The sequence below is a fragment of the Scyliorhinus canicula genome, chromosome 10, assembly GCF_902713615.1.
Source record: "Scyliorhinus canicula chromosome 10, sScyCan1.1, whole genome shotgun sequence".
Classification (NCBI taxonomy): domain Eukaryota; kingdom Metazoa; phylum Chordata; class Chondrichthyes; order Carcharhiniformes; family Scyliorhinidae; genus Scyliorhinus; species Scyliorhinus canicula.
Genome location: NC_052155.1, coordinates 186,283,416 through 186,300,761, shown reverse-complemented (window position 1 = coordinate 186,300,761; position 17,346 = coordinate 186,283,416). Strand labels below are relative to the sequence as shown.

Here is a 17,346-nt window from a genome sequence, read left to right as displayed (position 1 = left end):
CGGACTGGTGTCAAACCGGTGCCTGCTCCGATTTCGGCATCGGAAGCCATTCTCCGCCCAATCGCTGTTCCCGATTTCAGCGTCGGGTATGGAGAATACCGCCTGCCGTCTTTCATATGAGACAGTAAACCGAATCCCCATTTGTGTTCTCAGGCACATACAAACATAGCAGCATCTGACATCGGAGCCGAAGTAGACCATTCGGCCCCTCAATCCTGCACCACCGTTTAGTAAGATCGAGGCTGCTCTGTTTGTGTTTCGAGTCCCACATTCCCATCTACCCCAATAACCTTTGACCCCATTGCCTAACAAGAATCTATGCACCTCCATCCTTAAAATATTCAGTGACCACGCCTCCACCACCTTTCCAGGCAGTGTGTTCGAAAGTCGCATAACCCTCAGAGAAACATTCTCCTCACCTCAGTCCTAAAGGGCTCCAAGGATCCAATTAATTTTAAAACAGTGGCCCCGAGCTCTGGACTCACCCACACGAGGAAACATCCTTTCCCCGTCCCCCTTATCAATACCGTTCAGGATCTTATAGACTTCAATGAAATCACCCCTCACTCTTCTGAACTCCAATGGAAACAAACCCAGTCTGTCCAACTCATAAGACAACTCGCACATTCCAGGTATCAATCCAGTAAACATCCCCTCAACCACCTCCAATGCGTTTACATCCTTTCTTAAAAAGGAGACCAAAACTGCGCTCAGTATTTGAGATGTGGTCTCATTAATGCCCTGTATAACTGAAGATTAACATCCTTATTTTTTTGTTCAATTCCTTTTGTCATATAGGATAGAATTCCATTGGCCTTCTTAATTACTTGCTGTCCCTGCATATTAACATTTTGTGATTTATGCACCAGAACACCAGATCCCTCTGCACCTCAGAATTCTGCAGCCCTTCTCCGTTTAAGGAATTCTTGGCCTTTTTATTCTTCCTGCCAAAGTGAACAACTTCCCATTTTCCCTGCTTTATACTCCCTCTGCCAGATTTTTGCCCATTCATACAACCTATATATATATATCGACCTCCAAACTCCTATATCTTCTTCGCAACATACTTTCCTATCTATTTTTGTGTCTCTGCAAACTTAGCCATGCCTTCGCTCCCCTCATCTAAGTCAGTGATGTGAATTGTAAAAGGTTGAGGTCCCAGCACAGGCCTCTGTGGGACCGTCACTTCCTATCAGTGAGAAAAAGACCCATTTACACATACTCTCTGTTTCCTGCCAGACCAGCCAATCTTCTATCCGCGCTAATATGATACCCCCGACACCACAAGCTTTTTTATTTGCAATAACCTATGATATGGCACCTTATGGAAATCCATACTCTTTCAGATACACAGACGTTCCCTTGGCAGAAGATCAGGGGGGGTTCACCCCGGTGTCCTGGGACCGATAGTTACTCCTCGAATGAAGCAGATTGTCTGGCCATGGTCAGCATCTTGCCATGCGCCCATTAGCCGCCATGTCTCCTACAATACAACAGTGGCCATGCTTCCAAACTACCTCATTGGCTACAAAATGAGTTTGGCGTCCTCAGGGCATGAAGGGTGCTGCAGAAATGTTTAACTTTTCTTGCAAAATAACTGCACAATTCTAACCCAGTTCCGGAAATGCACGTCTGTCTCCGACGTCGGAACTTGCATTCCGTGTCTTGTTTACAAATAGATTTCTTCCCAAGCACTTTATTTCCCATTTAACAGGTGTGATCTCCGCGCATGTATACGCAACCCTATTAATAAGAATAATTAATCACAACCCTTTGCCTCCTCTTTCCTGTTCCTGTGCAGTGCCCTTTGAGATTTCTCAAGCTTCTGATTTACTGTCTCATCTACGCTCATTTTACAGTTCAGCATCTCCACACCACCCAATGGGAACCGTGCTCCATTCTCCCCTCTTCCTTTGGCCCATCGGCAACGCTACAGGAGGCTACACAGAACTTACACCACAGAAATACGCCATTCAGCCCAACTGGTCCCTGCCAGTGACACCCGTCTTCATCTTGTCCGATCAACGCCTCCTTCTGGACCCCTCTGTGCCCGTGTAGGTACCTTCCCTTAAATACATCCTGACTATTTGCCTCGACTACTCTTCTTGGGAGCAAGTTCCTTATTCTCACCATTCTCAGGGAATCCAGGAGAAACCTCTTCACCCAGCTGGGATTTATTAAGACATTTCTATCCCTTTTCAGTTCTGCAGAGGGGCCATTTGAACTCTCCCGCTCCTCAGATGTTGCCACACCTGGTGGTTTATCCAACATTTTCTGTTTTTAGTTCAGATTTCCAGCATGGGCGGTATTTTGCTTTTGTTTGGGTTCATTAGTGGCCACCTCGTGAGCGAGGGGTGAAAGGTCATCGGGGGGTCAGCAGGAATGTCGAGTCAAGGTGACAATCACATCAGCCGTGACCTTATTGACTGGCTGGAGCAGATTCGAGGGGCCGAATGGTTTCTTCCAGCCGCTAGCATGTTTGTGTGTCAACTCTCGATCTTCAGAAAGTTTATATTCAATTCTCCTGTTGATTTTTCTTTTACTTTGTAAGGAAGGTCGAAAAGGCTTTGACCTTGAACTTTGCCTGAAATGGACCCCTGATGTACACAAAGGGGGCAGGGCGCCCGCGACCCCTCACCTCTGATCATCCTCCAACGCGATCTGACGTTTTCAGAAGAAAGGGAGAGGTTGGAACTTGCGAATAGGGAGCGAGGGAGACAGTGCGAGAGAGAGAGAGAGAGAGAGAGGGGAAAAATATTTAAAATCTTTTCCTTGTAGCTACAGTGTGTGCAAACGAGGGCGCCGGAATGTGGCGACTAGGGGCTTTTCACAGTAACTTCATTTGAAGCCTACTTGTGACAATAAGCGATTTTCATTTCAAGTGGTTTCACATCAGTCACTTAAACCCAAGATGAGTGTTCGAGGCTCCGGGGTCTGTTTGGGTGAAGGTGCATTGATCAAGAACCTTTCCTGCTTTTAAGAATGATCATGGGGGTATGGAGCTGACAAGTAACTGACACCGAGACACACAAGCGAGCCAAGAATGCTAGAAACAGACTCCAAAGTAAACATTACTCAAACACCAGTGACTTTCCAGTCGCTTCCTCTGTCAGCCAAATAGCAATGTGTCCACCCTGCGAAACGTTGGAAAACAGCAGCTGAATGTTCCAAAGGTAGTCAGCCTGAAGATTAAGAGTCGAGTAGCGATTATGCCCAATTCACTGACGCCGCACAAAGGTCCATCGGGCTTGGCTGGGGGGAGCGGGGTGGGATTGGTGTAACTAACGCTCAAAGTGGTTTCCTCCATTTCAGAGGAGATGGCCTGATGGTGATACTGACCCCGCGGCAGAACGACAATGCTGAGGTTGTGGAGGTGAGGGTCACGGTTGTGGTGATATGCATCACTGTAAATACATAAGGGGTTAATGTAAATACACGTAGACTAGCTAGACACTAGAGGGAGCACCAGAGACATGACACACAGACAAGGGGCTGGTTTAGCTCACCAAGGGGCTGGTTTAGCTCACTAAGCTAAATCGCTGGCTTTGAAAGCAGACCAAGCAAGCCAGCAGCACGGTTCGATTCCCGTACCAGCCTCCCCGAACAGGCGCCAGAATGTGGCGACTAGGGGCTTTTCGCAGTAACTTCATTGAAGCCTACTCGTGACAATAAGCAATTTTCATTTCTCAACCAATAGTCAGTAAGATAGGTAAGCCGGACATGACTCCAGACGGGGAGTTCCGCAAACTCAGTGACGGCACGTTCAAGAAAACAGCAGATGCCACAAAGCACGCTGACACGAGTAACTGTGTGAAGGACTCGTATTATCCACAGAGTGTGGAATTTGAGTGCAGCAAACACGACAACAAAACCAACCAACACAACAACTGCATCAAAGACTACATCCAGAAGCGTACCAGAGGCAATACCGTCGTCAGCAAGCACGACAAAAACAACAATGGAACAACGAATTGGTACGACATGGTACAACTTTGCCCATGAGGGACACAGTTACTGCTCAGCTCAGTACAATGGCATACCACGGCAGGACGATGCATCTTCCCAATTCACGTTTGCTACACTACCAATTGGCAACCTAGCTTTCAGGACAGACGCCATCCAGAATTTCTACCATAAGCATCGAAAAAAGAAAAGAAACAGACTCCAAATCAGTCAATGAAGTGATTTGAACACTTGAACGCCTCGTGATGACCAAACACCAGGACACTGACAGCGTTCACAGTGGAATGACTACGTCACCATTGACACTTCTATACCAGACCGTATAAATTCATGAACTATTGGACTCATAACTTTTATTTTGCATTGTCTTATCCTCAAAGTCATTGCAACTATTATTTGGTCTTGTATACTATTGTGTAGTCATCACAGTCATCATAACTTGTACTTATCTTTTTTTAAAGTAATTTTTATTGGAATTTTTTTACAGAAAATATAAAATATAACAACAAACAATGAAATGCAACAAAATAACCCATAACAACTGTAACACCCCACCCAGGCCGCCTCAACGCATGTATCATATCCCCCCCACCCCCCCAACCCCAACAAAAGAACTTAAAAATAAATTAAAATTAAATAAACAAACATAGTCAGCGTCCCCCATAGCATCACTTATCTACCTGTTTTTGTTCAATTTTCTTTAACACTACAGAAAATATGTAACGTGAAAAAAGGGGGATGTGGCGATATGCATCACTGTAAATTCACAAAGGGTTAATGTAAGTACACGTAGACTAGCTAGACACTAGAGGGAGCACCAGAGACATGACACACAGACATTCAACCAATAGGCCAGTACGATAGGACACGACCAATGGGCATTCAAGATACACACAGAGGTGACACGACCACAGGAGGGCATTACACCAACCCATATAAAGGACACAGCACACATGCTCAGTCCCTTTCCAGTGGAGACACTTAGTGAGTACACAGGGTTGATTGAACATCACACCCACCACGTGGATTGTAGCAGACTGGTTCGTCAGTCTGAGTAGCTATAGCAGGATTAACAGGAGAGTCGAATCCAAGTAGGAGAATCGTTAACAGTTTAATAAATGTGTTAAAGCTATCTCCAAGTCTGAACCTTCCTTTGTCAGAGAGCACATCAAGGAAGCAGCTTACGCTACGTCAAGAGCATAACAAAACAGTGAGGTCATAGGAAAAAAATCAGCTGACAGTGAGCAACTTTTCATCCCGCTGTCTCAATAACGTTTCAAAAAGGAGCTTGTGCAGGGAGAGAGAGAGGGAGGGAGGGAGAGAGAGGGAGGGAGGGAGGGAGAGAGAGGGAGGGAGGGAGAGAGGGAGGGAGGGAGAGAGGGAGGGAGAGAGAGGGAGAGAGGGAGGGAGGGAGAGAGGGAGAGAGGGAGGGAGAGGGAGGGAGGGAGGGAGAGAGGGAGAGAGGGAGAGAGGGAGAGAGGGAGGGAGGGAAGGAGGGAGGGAGAGAGAGGGAGGGAGGGAGGGAGGGACAGAGAGGGAGGGAGGGAGGGAGAGGGAGGGAGGGAGAGGGAGGGAGGGAGGGGGAGGGAGGGAGGGACGGAGGGAGAGAGGGAGGGAGGGAGAGAGGGAGGGAGGGAGAGGGAGAGAGGGAGGGAGGGGGAGGGAGAGAGGGAGAGAGGGAGGGAGGGGGAGGGAGCGAGGGAGAGAGAGGGAGAGGGAGGGAGGAAGGGAGGGAGGGAGAGCTGGGTTGCAGCATGCGGATGACCGTTTATACTTTTTTGGGAAATGTTTTAATTAAATTTTTAGAGTTTCATACAAAACTACAAAACATACAAATGAAAAACTCCTTAACCAAACACAAATCCCAAACAAATCCCCAAAACAATCTACCAATCCGTGAAACACAAAATAAAAAGTAAAGGAACACCCCGACTTACTCACACCCCGCCAACAGCTATCAGTGACTAATTCTCTGAAACACAATATAAACGGTCGGCATCTCCGATCGAACCCATCAATCGACCCCCTCACGATGTATTTCACCTCCTTGAGGTGTAAAAACTCCATCAAATCTCGTTGCCAAGGTGAAGCACTCAGCGGGGTCGCTGACCTCCAGCCCAACAGAATCCATCCCTCCAGTGAGGTGAACACATCCGCTCCCCGCACTCGCTCACATCCCAGCACATCCGCTCCCCGCACTCGCCCACAGTCCCAGCACATCCGCTCCCCGCACTCGCCCACATCCCAGCACATCCGCTTCCCGCACTCGCCCACATCCCAGCACATCCGCTCCCCGCACTCGCCCACATCCCAGCACATCCGCTTCCCGCACTCGCCCACATCCCAGCACATCCGCTCCCCGCACTCGCTCACATCCCAGCACATCCGCTCCCCGCACTCGCCCACATCCCAGCACATCCGCTCCCCGCACTCGCCCACATCCCAGCACATCCGCTCCCCGCACTCGCCCACATCCCAGCACATCCGCTCCCCGCACTCGCCCACATCCCAGTACATCCGCTTCCCGCACTCGCCCACATCCCAGCACATCCGCTCCCCGCACTCGCCCACATCCCAGCACATCCGCACTCGCCCACAGTCCCAGCACATCCGCTCCCCGCACTCGCCCACATCCCAGCACATCCGCACTCGCCCACAGTCCCAGCACATCCGCTCCCCGCACTCGCCCACAGTCCCAGCACATCCGCTCCCCGCACTCTCCCACAGTCCCAGCACATCCGCTCCCCGCACTCGCCCACAGTCCCAGCACATCCGCTACCCGCACTCGCCCACATCCCAGCACATCCGCTCCCCGCACTCGCCCACATCCCAGCACATCCGCTCCCCGCACTCGCCCACATCCCAGCACATCCGCTCCCCGCACTCGCCCACAGTCCCAGCACATCCGCTCCCCGCACTCGCCCACATCCCAGCACATCCGCTCCCCGCACTCGCCCACATCCCAGCACATCCGCTCCCCGCACTCGCCCACAGTCCCAGCACATCCGCTCCCCGCACTCGCCCGCAGTCCCAGCACATCCGCTTCCCGCACTCGCCCACAGTCCCAGCACATCCGCTCCCCGCACTCGCCCACAGTCCCAGCACATCCGCTCCCCGCACTCGCCCGCATCCCAGCACATCCGCTTCCCGCACTCGCCCACAGTCCCAGCACATCCGCTCCCCGCACTCGCCCACAGTCCCAGCACATCCGCTTCCCGCACTCGCCCACAGTCCCAGCACATCCGCTCCCCGCACTCGCCCACATCCCAGCACATCCGCTTCCCGCACTCGCCCACAGTCCCAGCACATCCCCTCCCCGCACTCGCCCACATCCCAGCACATCCGCTCCCCGCACTCGCCCACATCCCAGCACATCCGCTCCCCGCACTCGCCCACATCCCAGCACATCCGCTCCCCACACTCGCCCACAGTCCCAGCACATCCGCTCCCCGCACTCGCCCACATCCCAGCACATCCGCTCCCCGCACTCGCCCACATCCCAGCACATCCGCTCCCCGCACTCGCCCACATCCCAGCACATCCGCTCCCCGCACTCGCCCACAGTCCCAGCACATCCGCTCCCCGCACTCGCCCACAGTCCCAGCACATCCGCTCCCCGCACTCGCCCACAGTCCCAGCACATCCGCTCCCCGCACTCGCCCACAGTCCCAGTACATCCGCTCCCCGCACTCGCCCACATCCCAGCACATCCGCTCCCCGCACTCGCCCACAGTCCCAGCACATCCGCTCCCCGCACTCGCCCACAGTCCCAGCACATCCACTCCCCGCACTCGCCCACAGTCCCAGCACATCCGCTCCCCGCACTCGCCCACAGTCCCAGCACATCCGCTCCCCGCACTCTCCCACAGTCCCAGCACATCCGCTCCCCGCACTCGCCCACAGTCCCAGCACATCCACTCCCCGCACTCTCCCACAGTCCCAGCACATCCACTCCCCGCACTCGCCCACATCCCAGCACATCCGCTCCCCGCACTCTCCCACAGTCCCAGCACATCCGCTTCCCGCACTCGCCCACAGTCCCAGCACATCCGCTCCCCGCACTCTCCCACAGTCCCAGCACATCCCCTCCCCGCACTCGCCCACATCCCAGCACATCCGCTCCCCGCACTCGCCCACAGTCCCAGCACATCCGCTCCCCGCACTCGCCCACAGTCCCAGCACATCCGCTCCCCGCACTCGCCCACATCCCAGCACATCCGCTCCCCGCACTCGCCCACATCCCAGCACATCCGCTCCCCGCACTCGCCCACATCCCAGCACATCCGCTCCCCGCACTCTCCCACATCCCAGCACATCCGCTCCCCGCACTCTCCCACAGTCCCAGCACATCCGCTCCCCGCACTCGCCCACAGTCCCAGCACATCCGCTCCCCGCACTCGCTCACATCCCAGCACATCCGCTCCCCGCACTCGCTCACATCCCAGCACATCCGCTCCCCGCACTCGCCCACATCCCAGCACATCCGCTCCCCGCACTCGCCCACATCCCAGCACATCCGCTCCCCGCACTCGCCCACAGTCCCAGCACATCCGCTCCCCGCACTCGCCCCACATCCCAGCACATCCGCTCCCCGCACTCGCCCACATCCCAGCACATCCGCTCCCCGCACTCGCCCACAGTCCCAGCACATCCGCTCCCCGCACTCGCCCACATCCCAGCACATCCGCTCCCCGCACTCGCCCACAGTCCCAGCCCATCCGCTCCCCGCACTCGCCCACATCCCAGCACATCCGCTCTCCGCACTCGCCCACAGTCCCAGCACATCCGCTCCCCGCACTCGCCCACATCCCAGCACATCCGCTCCCCGCACTCGCCCACATCCCAGCACATCCGCTCCCCGCACTCGCCCACAGTCCCAGCACATCCGCTCCCCGTACTCGCCCACATCCCAGCACATCCGCTCCCCGCACTCGCCCACAGTCCCAGCACATCCGCTCCCCGCACTCGCCCACATCCCAGCACATCCGCTCCCCGCACTCGCCCACATCCCAGCACATCCGCTCCCCGCACTCGCCCACATCCCAGCACATCCGCTCCCCGCACTCGCCCACATCCCAGCACATCCGCTCCCCGCACTCGCCCACATCCCAGCACATCCGCTCCCCGCACTCGCCCACAGTCCCAGCACATCCGCTCCCCGCACTCGCCCACAGTCCCAGCACATCCGCTCCCCGCACTCGCCCACATCCCAGCACATCCCCTCCCCGCACTTGCCCACATCCCAGCACATCCGCTCCCCGCACTCGCCCGCATCCCAGCACATCCGCTCCCCGCTCTCGCCCACATCCCAGCACATCCGCTCCCCGCACTCGCCCGCATCCCAGCACATCCGCTCCCCGCACTCGCCCACAGTCCCAGCACATCCGCTCCCCGCACTCGCCCACAGTCCCAGCACATCCGCTCCCCGCACTCGCCCACAGTCCCAGCACATCCGCTCCCCGCACTCGCCCACATCCCAGCACATCCGCTCCCCGCACTCGCCCACATCCCAGCACATCCGCTCCCCGCACTCGCCCACAGTCCCAGCACATCCGCTCCCCGCACTCGCCCACATCCCAGCACATCCGCTCCCCGCACTCGCCCACATCCCAGCACATCCGCTCCCCGCACTCGCCCACATCCCAGCACATCCGCTCCCCGCACTCGCCCACAGTCCCAGCACATCCGCTCCCCGCACTCGCCCACAGTCCCAGCACATCCGCTCCCCGCACTCGCCCACATCCCAGCACATCCGCTCCCCGCACTCGCCCACAGTCCCAGCACATCCGCTCCCCGCACTCGCCCACATCCCAGCACATCCGCTCCCCGCACTCGCCCACATCCCAGCACATCCGCTCCCCGCACTCGCCCACAGTCCCAGCACATCCGCTCCCCGCACTCGCCCACATCCCAGCACATCCGCTCCCCGCACTCGCCCACATCCCAGCACATCCGCTCCCCGCACTCGCCCACAGTCCCAGCACATCCGCTCCCCGCACTCGCCCACATCCCAGCACATCCGCTCCCCGCACTCGCGCACAGTCCCAGCACATCCGCTCCCCGCACTCGCCCACATCCCAGCACATCCGCTCCCCGCACTCGCCCACATCCCAGCACATCCGCTCCCCGCACTCGCCCACATCCCAGCACATCCGCTCCCCGCACTCGCCCACAGTACCAGCACATCCGCTCCCCGCACTCGCCCACATCCCAGCACATCCGCTCCCCGCACTCGCCCACAGTCCCAGCACATCCGCTCCCCGCACTCGCCCACAGTCCCAGCACATCCGCTCCCCGCACTCGCCCACAGTCCCAGCACATCCGCTCCCCGCACTCGCCCACATCCCAGCACATCCGCTCCCCGCACTCGCCCACAGTCCCAGCACATCCGCTCCCCGCACTCTCCCACATCCCAGCACATCCGCTCCCCGCACTCGCTCACATCCCAGCACATCCCCTCCCCGCACTCGCCCACATCCCAGCACATCCGCTCCCCGCACTCGCCCACATCCCAGCACATCCGCTCCCCGCACTCGCCCACATCCCAGCACATCCGCTCCCCGCACTCGCTCACATCCCAGCACATCCGCTCCCCGCACTCGCTCACATCCAGCACATCCGCTCCCCGCACTCGCCCACATCCCAGCACATCCGCTCCCCGCACTCGCCCACATCCCAGCACATCCGCTCCCCGCACTCACCCACAGTCCCAGCACATCCGCTCCCCGCACTCGCCCACAGTCCCAGCACATCCGCTCCCCGCACTCGCCCACATCCCAGCACATCCGCTCCCCACACTCGGCCACATCCCAGCACATCCGCTCCCCGCACTCGCCCACAGTCCCAGCACATCCGCTCCCCGCACTCGCCCACATCCCAGCACATCCACTCCCCGCACTCTCCCACAGTCCCAGCACATCCGCTCCCCGCACTCGCCCACATCCCAGCACATCCGCTCCCCGCACTCGCGCACAGTCCCAGCACATCCGCTCCCCGCACTCGCCCACAGTCCCAGCACATCCGTAACCCCCAAAAATGGCCACCAAAGGTCAGAGCTCGAGCTCAATATTTAGCATCGCTGACATGATGTTGAAAAAGGACCTCCAGAAACCCACCCGCTCAGGACAGGACCAGAACATGTGTCTGTGTTGTACAGGCCCCCTCGAGCAGGGCTCAAACCTACCCTCCACCCCCTCAATAAAAAAACCCAGCTCATCCTCGCCTTATTGAGGTGCGCTTGAAACACGACCTTTAGCTGGATAAGGTTCAGACTCCCACATGACGACGTAGCATTCACCCTCACTCCCCGGCAAGATGTTCATCTGAACCGATTGAACCTGGACTGACAGTGGCCATTTATTCTTAGATATAGCAAACATGACACCCCCCCCCCCCCCCCCCCCCCCCCCCCACCAAACCAATACACGATGATACAAAGGAAGTGATACCCACAGCAAATTCCCCTCATTCCATTGTGGAACACGGTAACAATTCCTCGGAATCAGTCGCATTAAATCAAAGACCCCACCCCCCCCCCCACTCCAAAAAAAATTCAGAGATTCTCTCTGCCCAATCTCCAAGGTAACTGCCGACACGGAGCAGCGGCAACGGGGCCCCTGAGGAACCCGAGGCTGGGCTAAGATTGTCAACACTCCACCAATGGCCCAGAGTCTCCAGGAAATGAAGGTCAATCTTGAGGACACTGCTGTGTGCAATCCTGGAGAAATATCATCAAGACTTTCTGCTTTCCAGTTGGTGTAGAGAGTCACAAGGATGGATGCGTTGCGCATTTTGGTCGGAAAAATGGAAAGGCAACTTATTATCTAAATGGGGAGGGGCTTCGGGGAGCTCCGCTGCAGATGGATCTGGGGGTCCTGGTGCATGAGTCACAGAAAATGAGCACGCGGGTACAGCAGATAATAAAAGAAGCAAATGGAATATTGGCATTTATAGCTAATGTAATAGAGTATAAAGGTAAGGAAGTGTTGTTGCAACTATACAAGGTATTGGTGAGGCCGCACCTGGAGTATTGGGCACAGTTTCAGTCCCCTTATTTGAGGAAGGATGTAGTGACATTGGAGGCAGTTCAGAGGAGGTTCACTCGATCCATTCCAGAGATTAGGGTTTGTTGTACAAGGGGGAGATTTAACAGTTTAGGCCGATACTCTCTCGAGTTTAGAAGAATGAGGGAGATCATATTGAGGTATATAAGATGATGAAAGTCTGGATAAAGTAGACGTGGAGCTGATGCTTCCTCTTGTGGGGCGTTCTAGAACCAGAGGTGGGACATTCTAGAACGAGAGGTTACAGTCTTAGGATACGAGGCAGCAAATTTAAAACGGAGTTGAGGAGAAACCACTTCTCCCAAAGGGTTGTGAATCTGTGGAATTCGCTACCCCAGAGTGCCGAGGATGCTGGGACTGTGAGTATGTTTAAGGGAGGAGTTAGACAGATTTTTAATTGGTGATGGGGTGAAGGGTTATGGGGAATGGGCAGGACGGTGGAGTTAAGGCCAGGATGAGATCAGCCATGATAGAATGGCAGAGCAGACTCGATGGGCCAAATGGCTTAATTCTGCTCATATGCCTTATGAATTTAGGTTGGCCGACTAATTGCTGGAGCGAGTTGGCAAATCATCTGATCAGACCTCCAGGGATACATTTAATTACAGATGGCAACAGTTGGATGGGGTAATTCTGAGGTGTGGGTGCGTTGCGGCTGTAAATGATGTATCAGTTGTAGCCAGGCCTGTCAGGAAGAGCACGCAACATACAGCTGTTCCATTTGGGGCCTCCCACATTTTACACTCCAAAGAATGGGACATTGTGACACAGCTGCCTGGCTCAGAGGCAAAGGTGTTAGCCGCTAACTGACCCCCAAGGTCACAGACGCAGCGGTATTTCCACAAGGTCGCATTGAACGGATCCAATAATTTTCAGCCCCTTCAAGTCGTCAATACTTCTTAATCCTCAAATCGCCTGACTGTCTTAGCATTTACGTACTCAACCACAAGGTGGAGCATGCACCTGCTTGAAAATGTTAACCCACAAATAAATCAAGGCATCGCCTGGAGCGAATTCAGAAACAACGTACGTTTAAGAAAAGCACATTGAGCGTCAGAAAAATGCTATCATGGAGGTGTAGCGTCAAGCCGAGGGAAGAGATGTAATCAAGGCCAGAGCGCCTGAAACCAAAGTGGGTTTTAAGTAAGACCATGAAAAGGGAAGGGAGTGAAGAGGTTAATGGAAGGAGTTCCTGATCTTGGAGTCCAGGCAGCTGATGGGGCAGGCGGATATACACAGGGTCAGAATCCCAAGAACGGAGAGTTGGAGGGGGGGGGGTCAGGTTTACATTAACAGGACCACAATGTAGTCACAGGAATGTAGTCACAAGAGTTTTTTACATCAGAGCAATGAACTACAAGGTGCAATACAAAAACTTCAGGTTCACTTTGATCCAAGATTAAATTTAGTTGTTCCACGCCCTTTCTTAAAGGGATGCAAATGTTCAATAAATATCCAAGCCTGCGGCGTTTCTATCCAGAGGAAGAGGATATAATTGGTTTGAAGTCATGTTTCGGTGATACAAAGCCCGGGTTAGTCCACAGGAGCAACTGTGCACAGTTCTGGGCATCACCCCTTAAGAAGGATATATTGGACTTGGGAGGCCTACGGTGTGGGTTGACCAGAATAATACCGGGATTCCCAAGGGTTATATTGTGAAGAGGGTTAAACAAACCAAACCTGTATTCACTGAAATTTAGAAAGTATAATTGATGATCTGATGGAAGTTTATGGAGTTTTTTTTAGGGGAGGTGGTGGAACATTTCAATTCAATAAAAATCTAGAATTAAAATTCGAAAGATGCCCATAAAACCATTGTTGATTATTGTAAAAACCCATCTGGTTCACTCACGTTCTTTAGGGAAGGAAATCTGCCGTCCTTACCCGGTCTGGCCTACACGTGACTCCAGGCCCGCAGCAATGCCATTGACTCTTAAATGCCCTCTGAAATGGGCTAACAAGTCATTCCATTCAAGGGCATTTAGGGACGGGCAATGAATGCTGGATGTTGTTTTTCCCAATCTACCCTATTTCTAATGGTTGGGGGTGGCATATAGTCCAATCATGACAGCCACTCCTTCCAGCAGTGAAATTAGGAAACAGTTCTGCAGATGAAGGGTGGTAGTTTGAATTCTATCCTCCAAATGATGCCGAAGATATCAAGGAATACGGAGTAAATGTGGATAAATGGTGTTAGGTGACAAACCATGATCCAGCCAAGATCTCACTCAATGGCAGAACAGGCTTGAGGGGCTGAATGGCCTCCTCCTTGATGTGTTGGGTGCTCTGGATCCGTGAAACACATACAGGCCACCAACACTTAAAATAGTACAACACTATTTTATTAAACTATAAACTGCTGAACATACTGTGGGTTACACGATGTTAGATTAACTAAAGACCTGTGCCTGTCCTAACCAGTCTGGTCACTCAGCACATGGTGAGAATCTGTGCTGTAAACTATAAGCTCTGTACTTCTGAAAGGCTGCATCCCGAATGAGCGGGAAAACTGATGCCCTCTGTCTTTATAGTGCGTGTGCTCTAACTGGTGATTGGCTGCGGTGTTTGTGCATGTTGATTGGTCCCAGTGTATGTCCATCAGTGTGTGTGTCTGCACCATGATATACTGCTGTATATTATGACACTCCTGTTCCTATGTTCCTCTCTGATCAATCTAAAGATGGATAATCCTGCACGAGACGCAGTGAAAAAGGTAGAAATGGCTAAATGTAAAGAATGTAAGAAACATTTGTCAAAATCTGTGCAGCACCTGTTTACTTAAATTTACACATTAAAAAAAAACTGTCCTTGGGACATGGGGATCGCTGGCTAGGCCGGTATATAGTGCCCCATCTCGAATTGTCCTTGAGAAGGTATAGCCCGTGTGGGGTAGATACACCCACTGTGCTGTTAGGAAGGGATTTCCAGCATTTTGACCCAGCGACAGCGAATGAAAGGCCGACATATTTCCCAGTCAGGATAATGTGTGAGTTGGAGAGGAACCTGCAGATGGTGACGTTCCATCCATCTGCTCGCCTTGTTTCCCCCTCAATCACAGAGGTATCAGGTTTGGAAGGTGCCCTTGCAGGAGCCTGGGCGAGTTGCCGCGGTGCATCTTGCAGGTGGTACCTACGGTTGGCACTGTGGCAGAGGGAGGGAACACTGAAGGTGTGGGGAGGGGGCGGGGTGCCGATCCAGCTGTCTGCTTTGGCCTGGATGGCATCGAGCTTTGTGAGTGTTGTCGGGGCTGCACCCAGGTGCAGGTGAATCGTCGATGGTGGACAGGCTTTGGGGAGTCAGGAGGCGAGTTGATCACTGCAGAATTCCCATCCTCTGGCCTGCTCTTACACGGTCGATAAACTAAGAAAACGCATTGCCAAGAAAATCACCCCTTAAGAAGGATATATTGGACTTGGGGGGCCTACGGTGTGGGTTGACCAGAATAATACCGGGACTCCCGGTAAACTGAAGAAAGCATTGATTATAGAAAGGGAGGTTTGTAGCTTCTCCTTACCTGGTAGCCAGTAATGGGTAGGTGTGAGCTGGGCTTAACCAGGATTCTTTCATGCGAGGCATGTTGGGGTAGACCACCATATCCTTTTCAGTGATTACAACCAGTACAGGCTTCCATTGCTGCTTCTCATTCTGTCCCAGTGACTGGATGAAGAGAGAAATGGAGAACGTTAGGGAGTCATTCAACCCATCGCCATTTAGACAACAACGACCCACATTTATACAGTGACTTCAGCACCTTTCCCCGCCTCAGGTCATCCCAACATCCACTGCAGCTGACAAAGAACTTTTCAAAAGCGTAAGAAAGGCGAAGTTGTCCCAGGGCACTTCGGGAATACAACATCTGAAACAAATCCAGACCTTAAGACTTCCCAGAGAGCTTTACAGCTAATCCTGAGGTGTAGTCATGGTTCTAATATAGGAACCGTAGTGGCCAATTTGTGCACAGCAAGATCCCACTATGATAATTACAAGATAATGACAGGGCAACATGGTAGCGTGGTAGCGTGGTTGCTTCACAGCGCCAGGGTCCCGGGTGCAATTTCCAGCTTGGGTCACTGTCTGTGCGGAGTCTGCACGTTCTCCCCGTGTCTGCGTGGGTTTCCTCCGGGTGCTCTGGTTTTCTCCCCCAAGTCCTGAAAGACGTGGGGCGCAATTCTCCGCACTCACGACGGTGCGGAGAATAGCAGGGTTCGTAAATTTTTATGGCCACGCTAGTCCGACGCCCTCCCGCTATTCTCCCCCCCCCCCACGCCCGACACGAATCGCTGCCGCCGTTTTTTTACGGCGAGCAGCGATTCTCAGCTGGCCAATGGGCCGAAGTCCAAGCCCTTTACGGCCGTTTTTACGAACGGCAAACACACCTGGTCTGGCCGTTCGTAAAAACGGCCGTAAAGTTTGGATCTTGGTAACCATGGCACCGATTGGCACGGCCGTACCACGGTGGGCACCGATCGCGGGCAGCGGGTCCGATTCCCGCGCACTCTTTGTCCTTCCGCCGACCCGCTGTATCAATTCGCGGGGCGGCTGAGGGGGCATCCCGGCCCGCGCATGCGCGGGTTTCGCACAAATGCGCGATGACGTCATCCGCGCATGCGCAGGTTGGAGTCTTCCAATCCGCGCATGCGCGGCTGACGTCATGTGACGCGTCAGCCGTCGCAAACTCTGGCAAGCGGGCTTAACGAAATTCGTTAAGCCCGCGATGCCGGAGTTCACGGCCGCGGGCTGCTAGCCCTGACCGGGGACCAGAATCGGGGGGGCGGAGGCTGGCGTCAAACCCACCCGTTTTGACGCCAGCCTTACGATTTCTCCCTGTCTGGGAGAATCGCGCCCGTGCTGTTGGGTGAATTGGACATTCTGAATTCTCCCTCCGTGTACCCTAACAGGCACCAGAATGTGGCAACTAGTAGTTTTTCACAGTAACTTAATTGCAGTGTTGATGTAAGCCTACATTGTGACACTAATAAAAATTATTATTATTATGACTTGTTTTTTGTGATGTCAAGGGTATGGGCCAAGTGCTGGTAAATGGGAGTAGGTAGGCAGGTAGGCAGGTCAGGTGTTTCTCGTGTGTCGGTGCTCGAGGGCCGAAGGGCACCGTATTTTCTGTGATTCTGTGATGTGGGTTGAGGGATAACTATTGGCCAGGTCAATGGGGATAACTCTTCTGCTCTTTTATGAAATATTGGCCATGGGATCCACCCAAGAGGGAAGGAAGATGGGCCCTCGATTTAGTATCTCATCCAAAAGATGGTGCCAACAGCAATGCAGCACTCCCTCAGCGCTGCGCTCTCTCAACTCCCTCAGC

The 17,346-nt window shown here is 54.1% G+C and overlaps 1 protein-coding gene across 1 annotated transcript in view; it reads right to left on the bottom strand.

The window, feature by feature from the left end:
- sntb1 (syntrophin, basic 1) overlaps positions 1–17,346 on the bottom strand; it is a 134,286-nt gene that overhangs the window by 16,001 nt on the left and 100,939 nt on the right. The window contains exon 5 of the mRNA XM_038810327.1: positions 15,541–15,683. Within this exon, the coding sequence (XP_038666255.1) occupies positions 15,541–15,683 (143 nt within the window). The remainder of the gene's footprint in view (positions 1–15,540; positions 15,684–17,346) is intronic.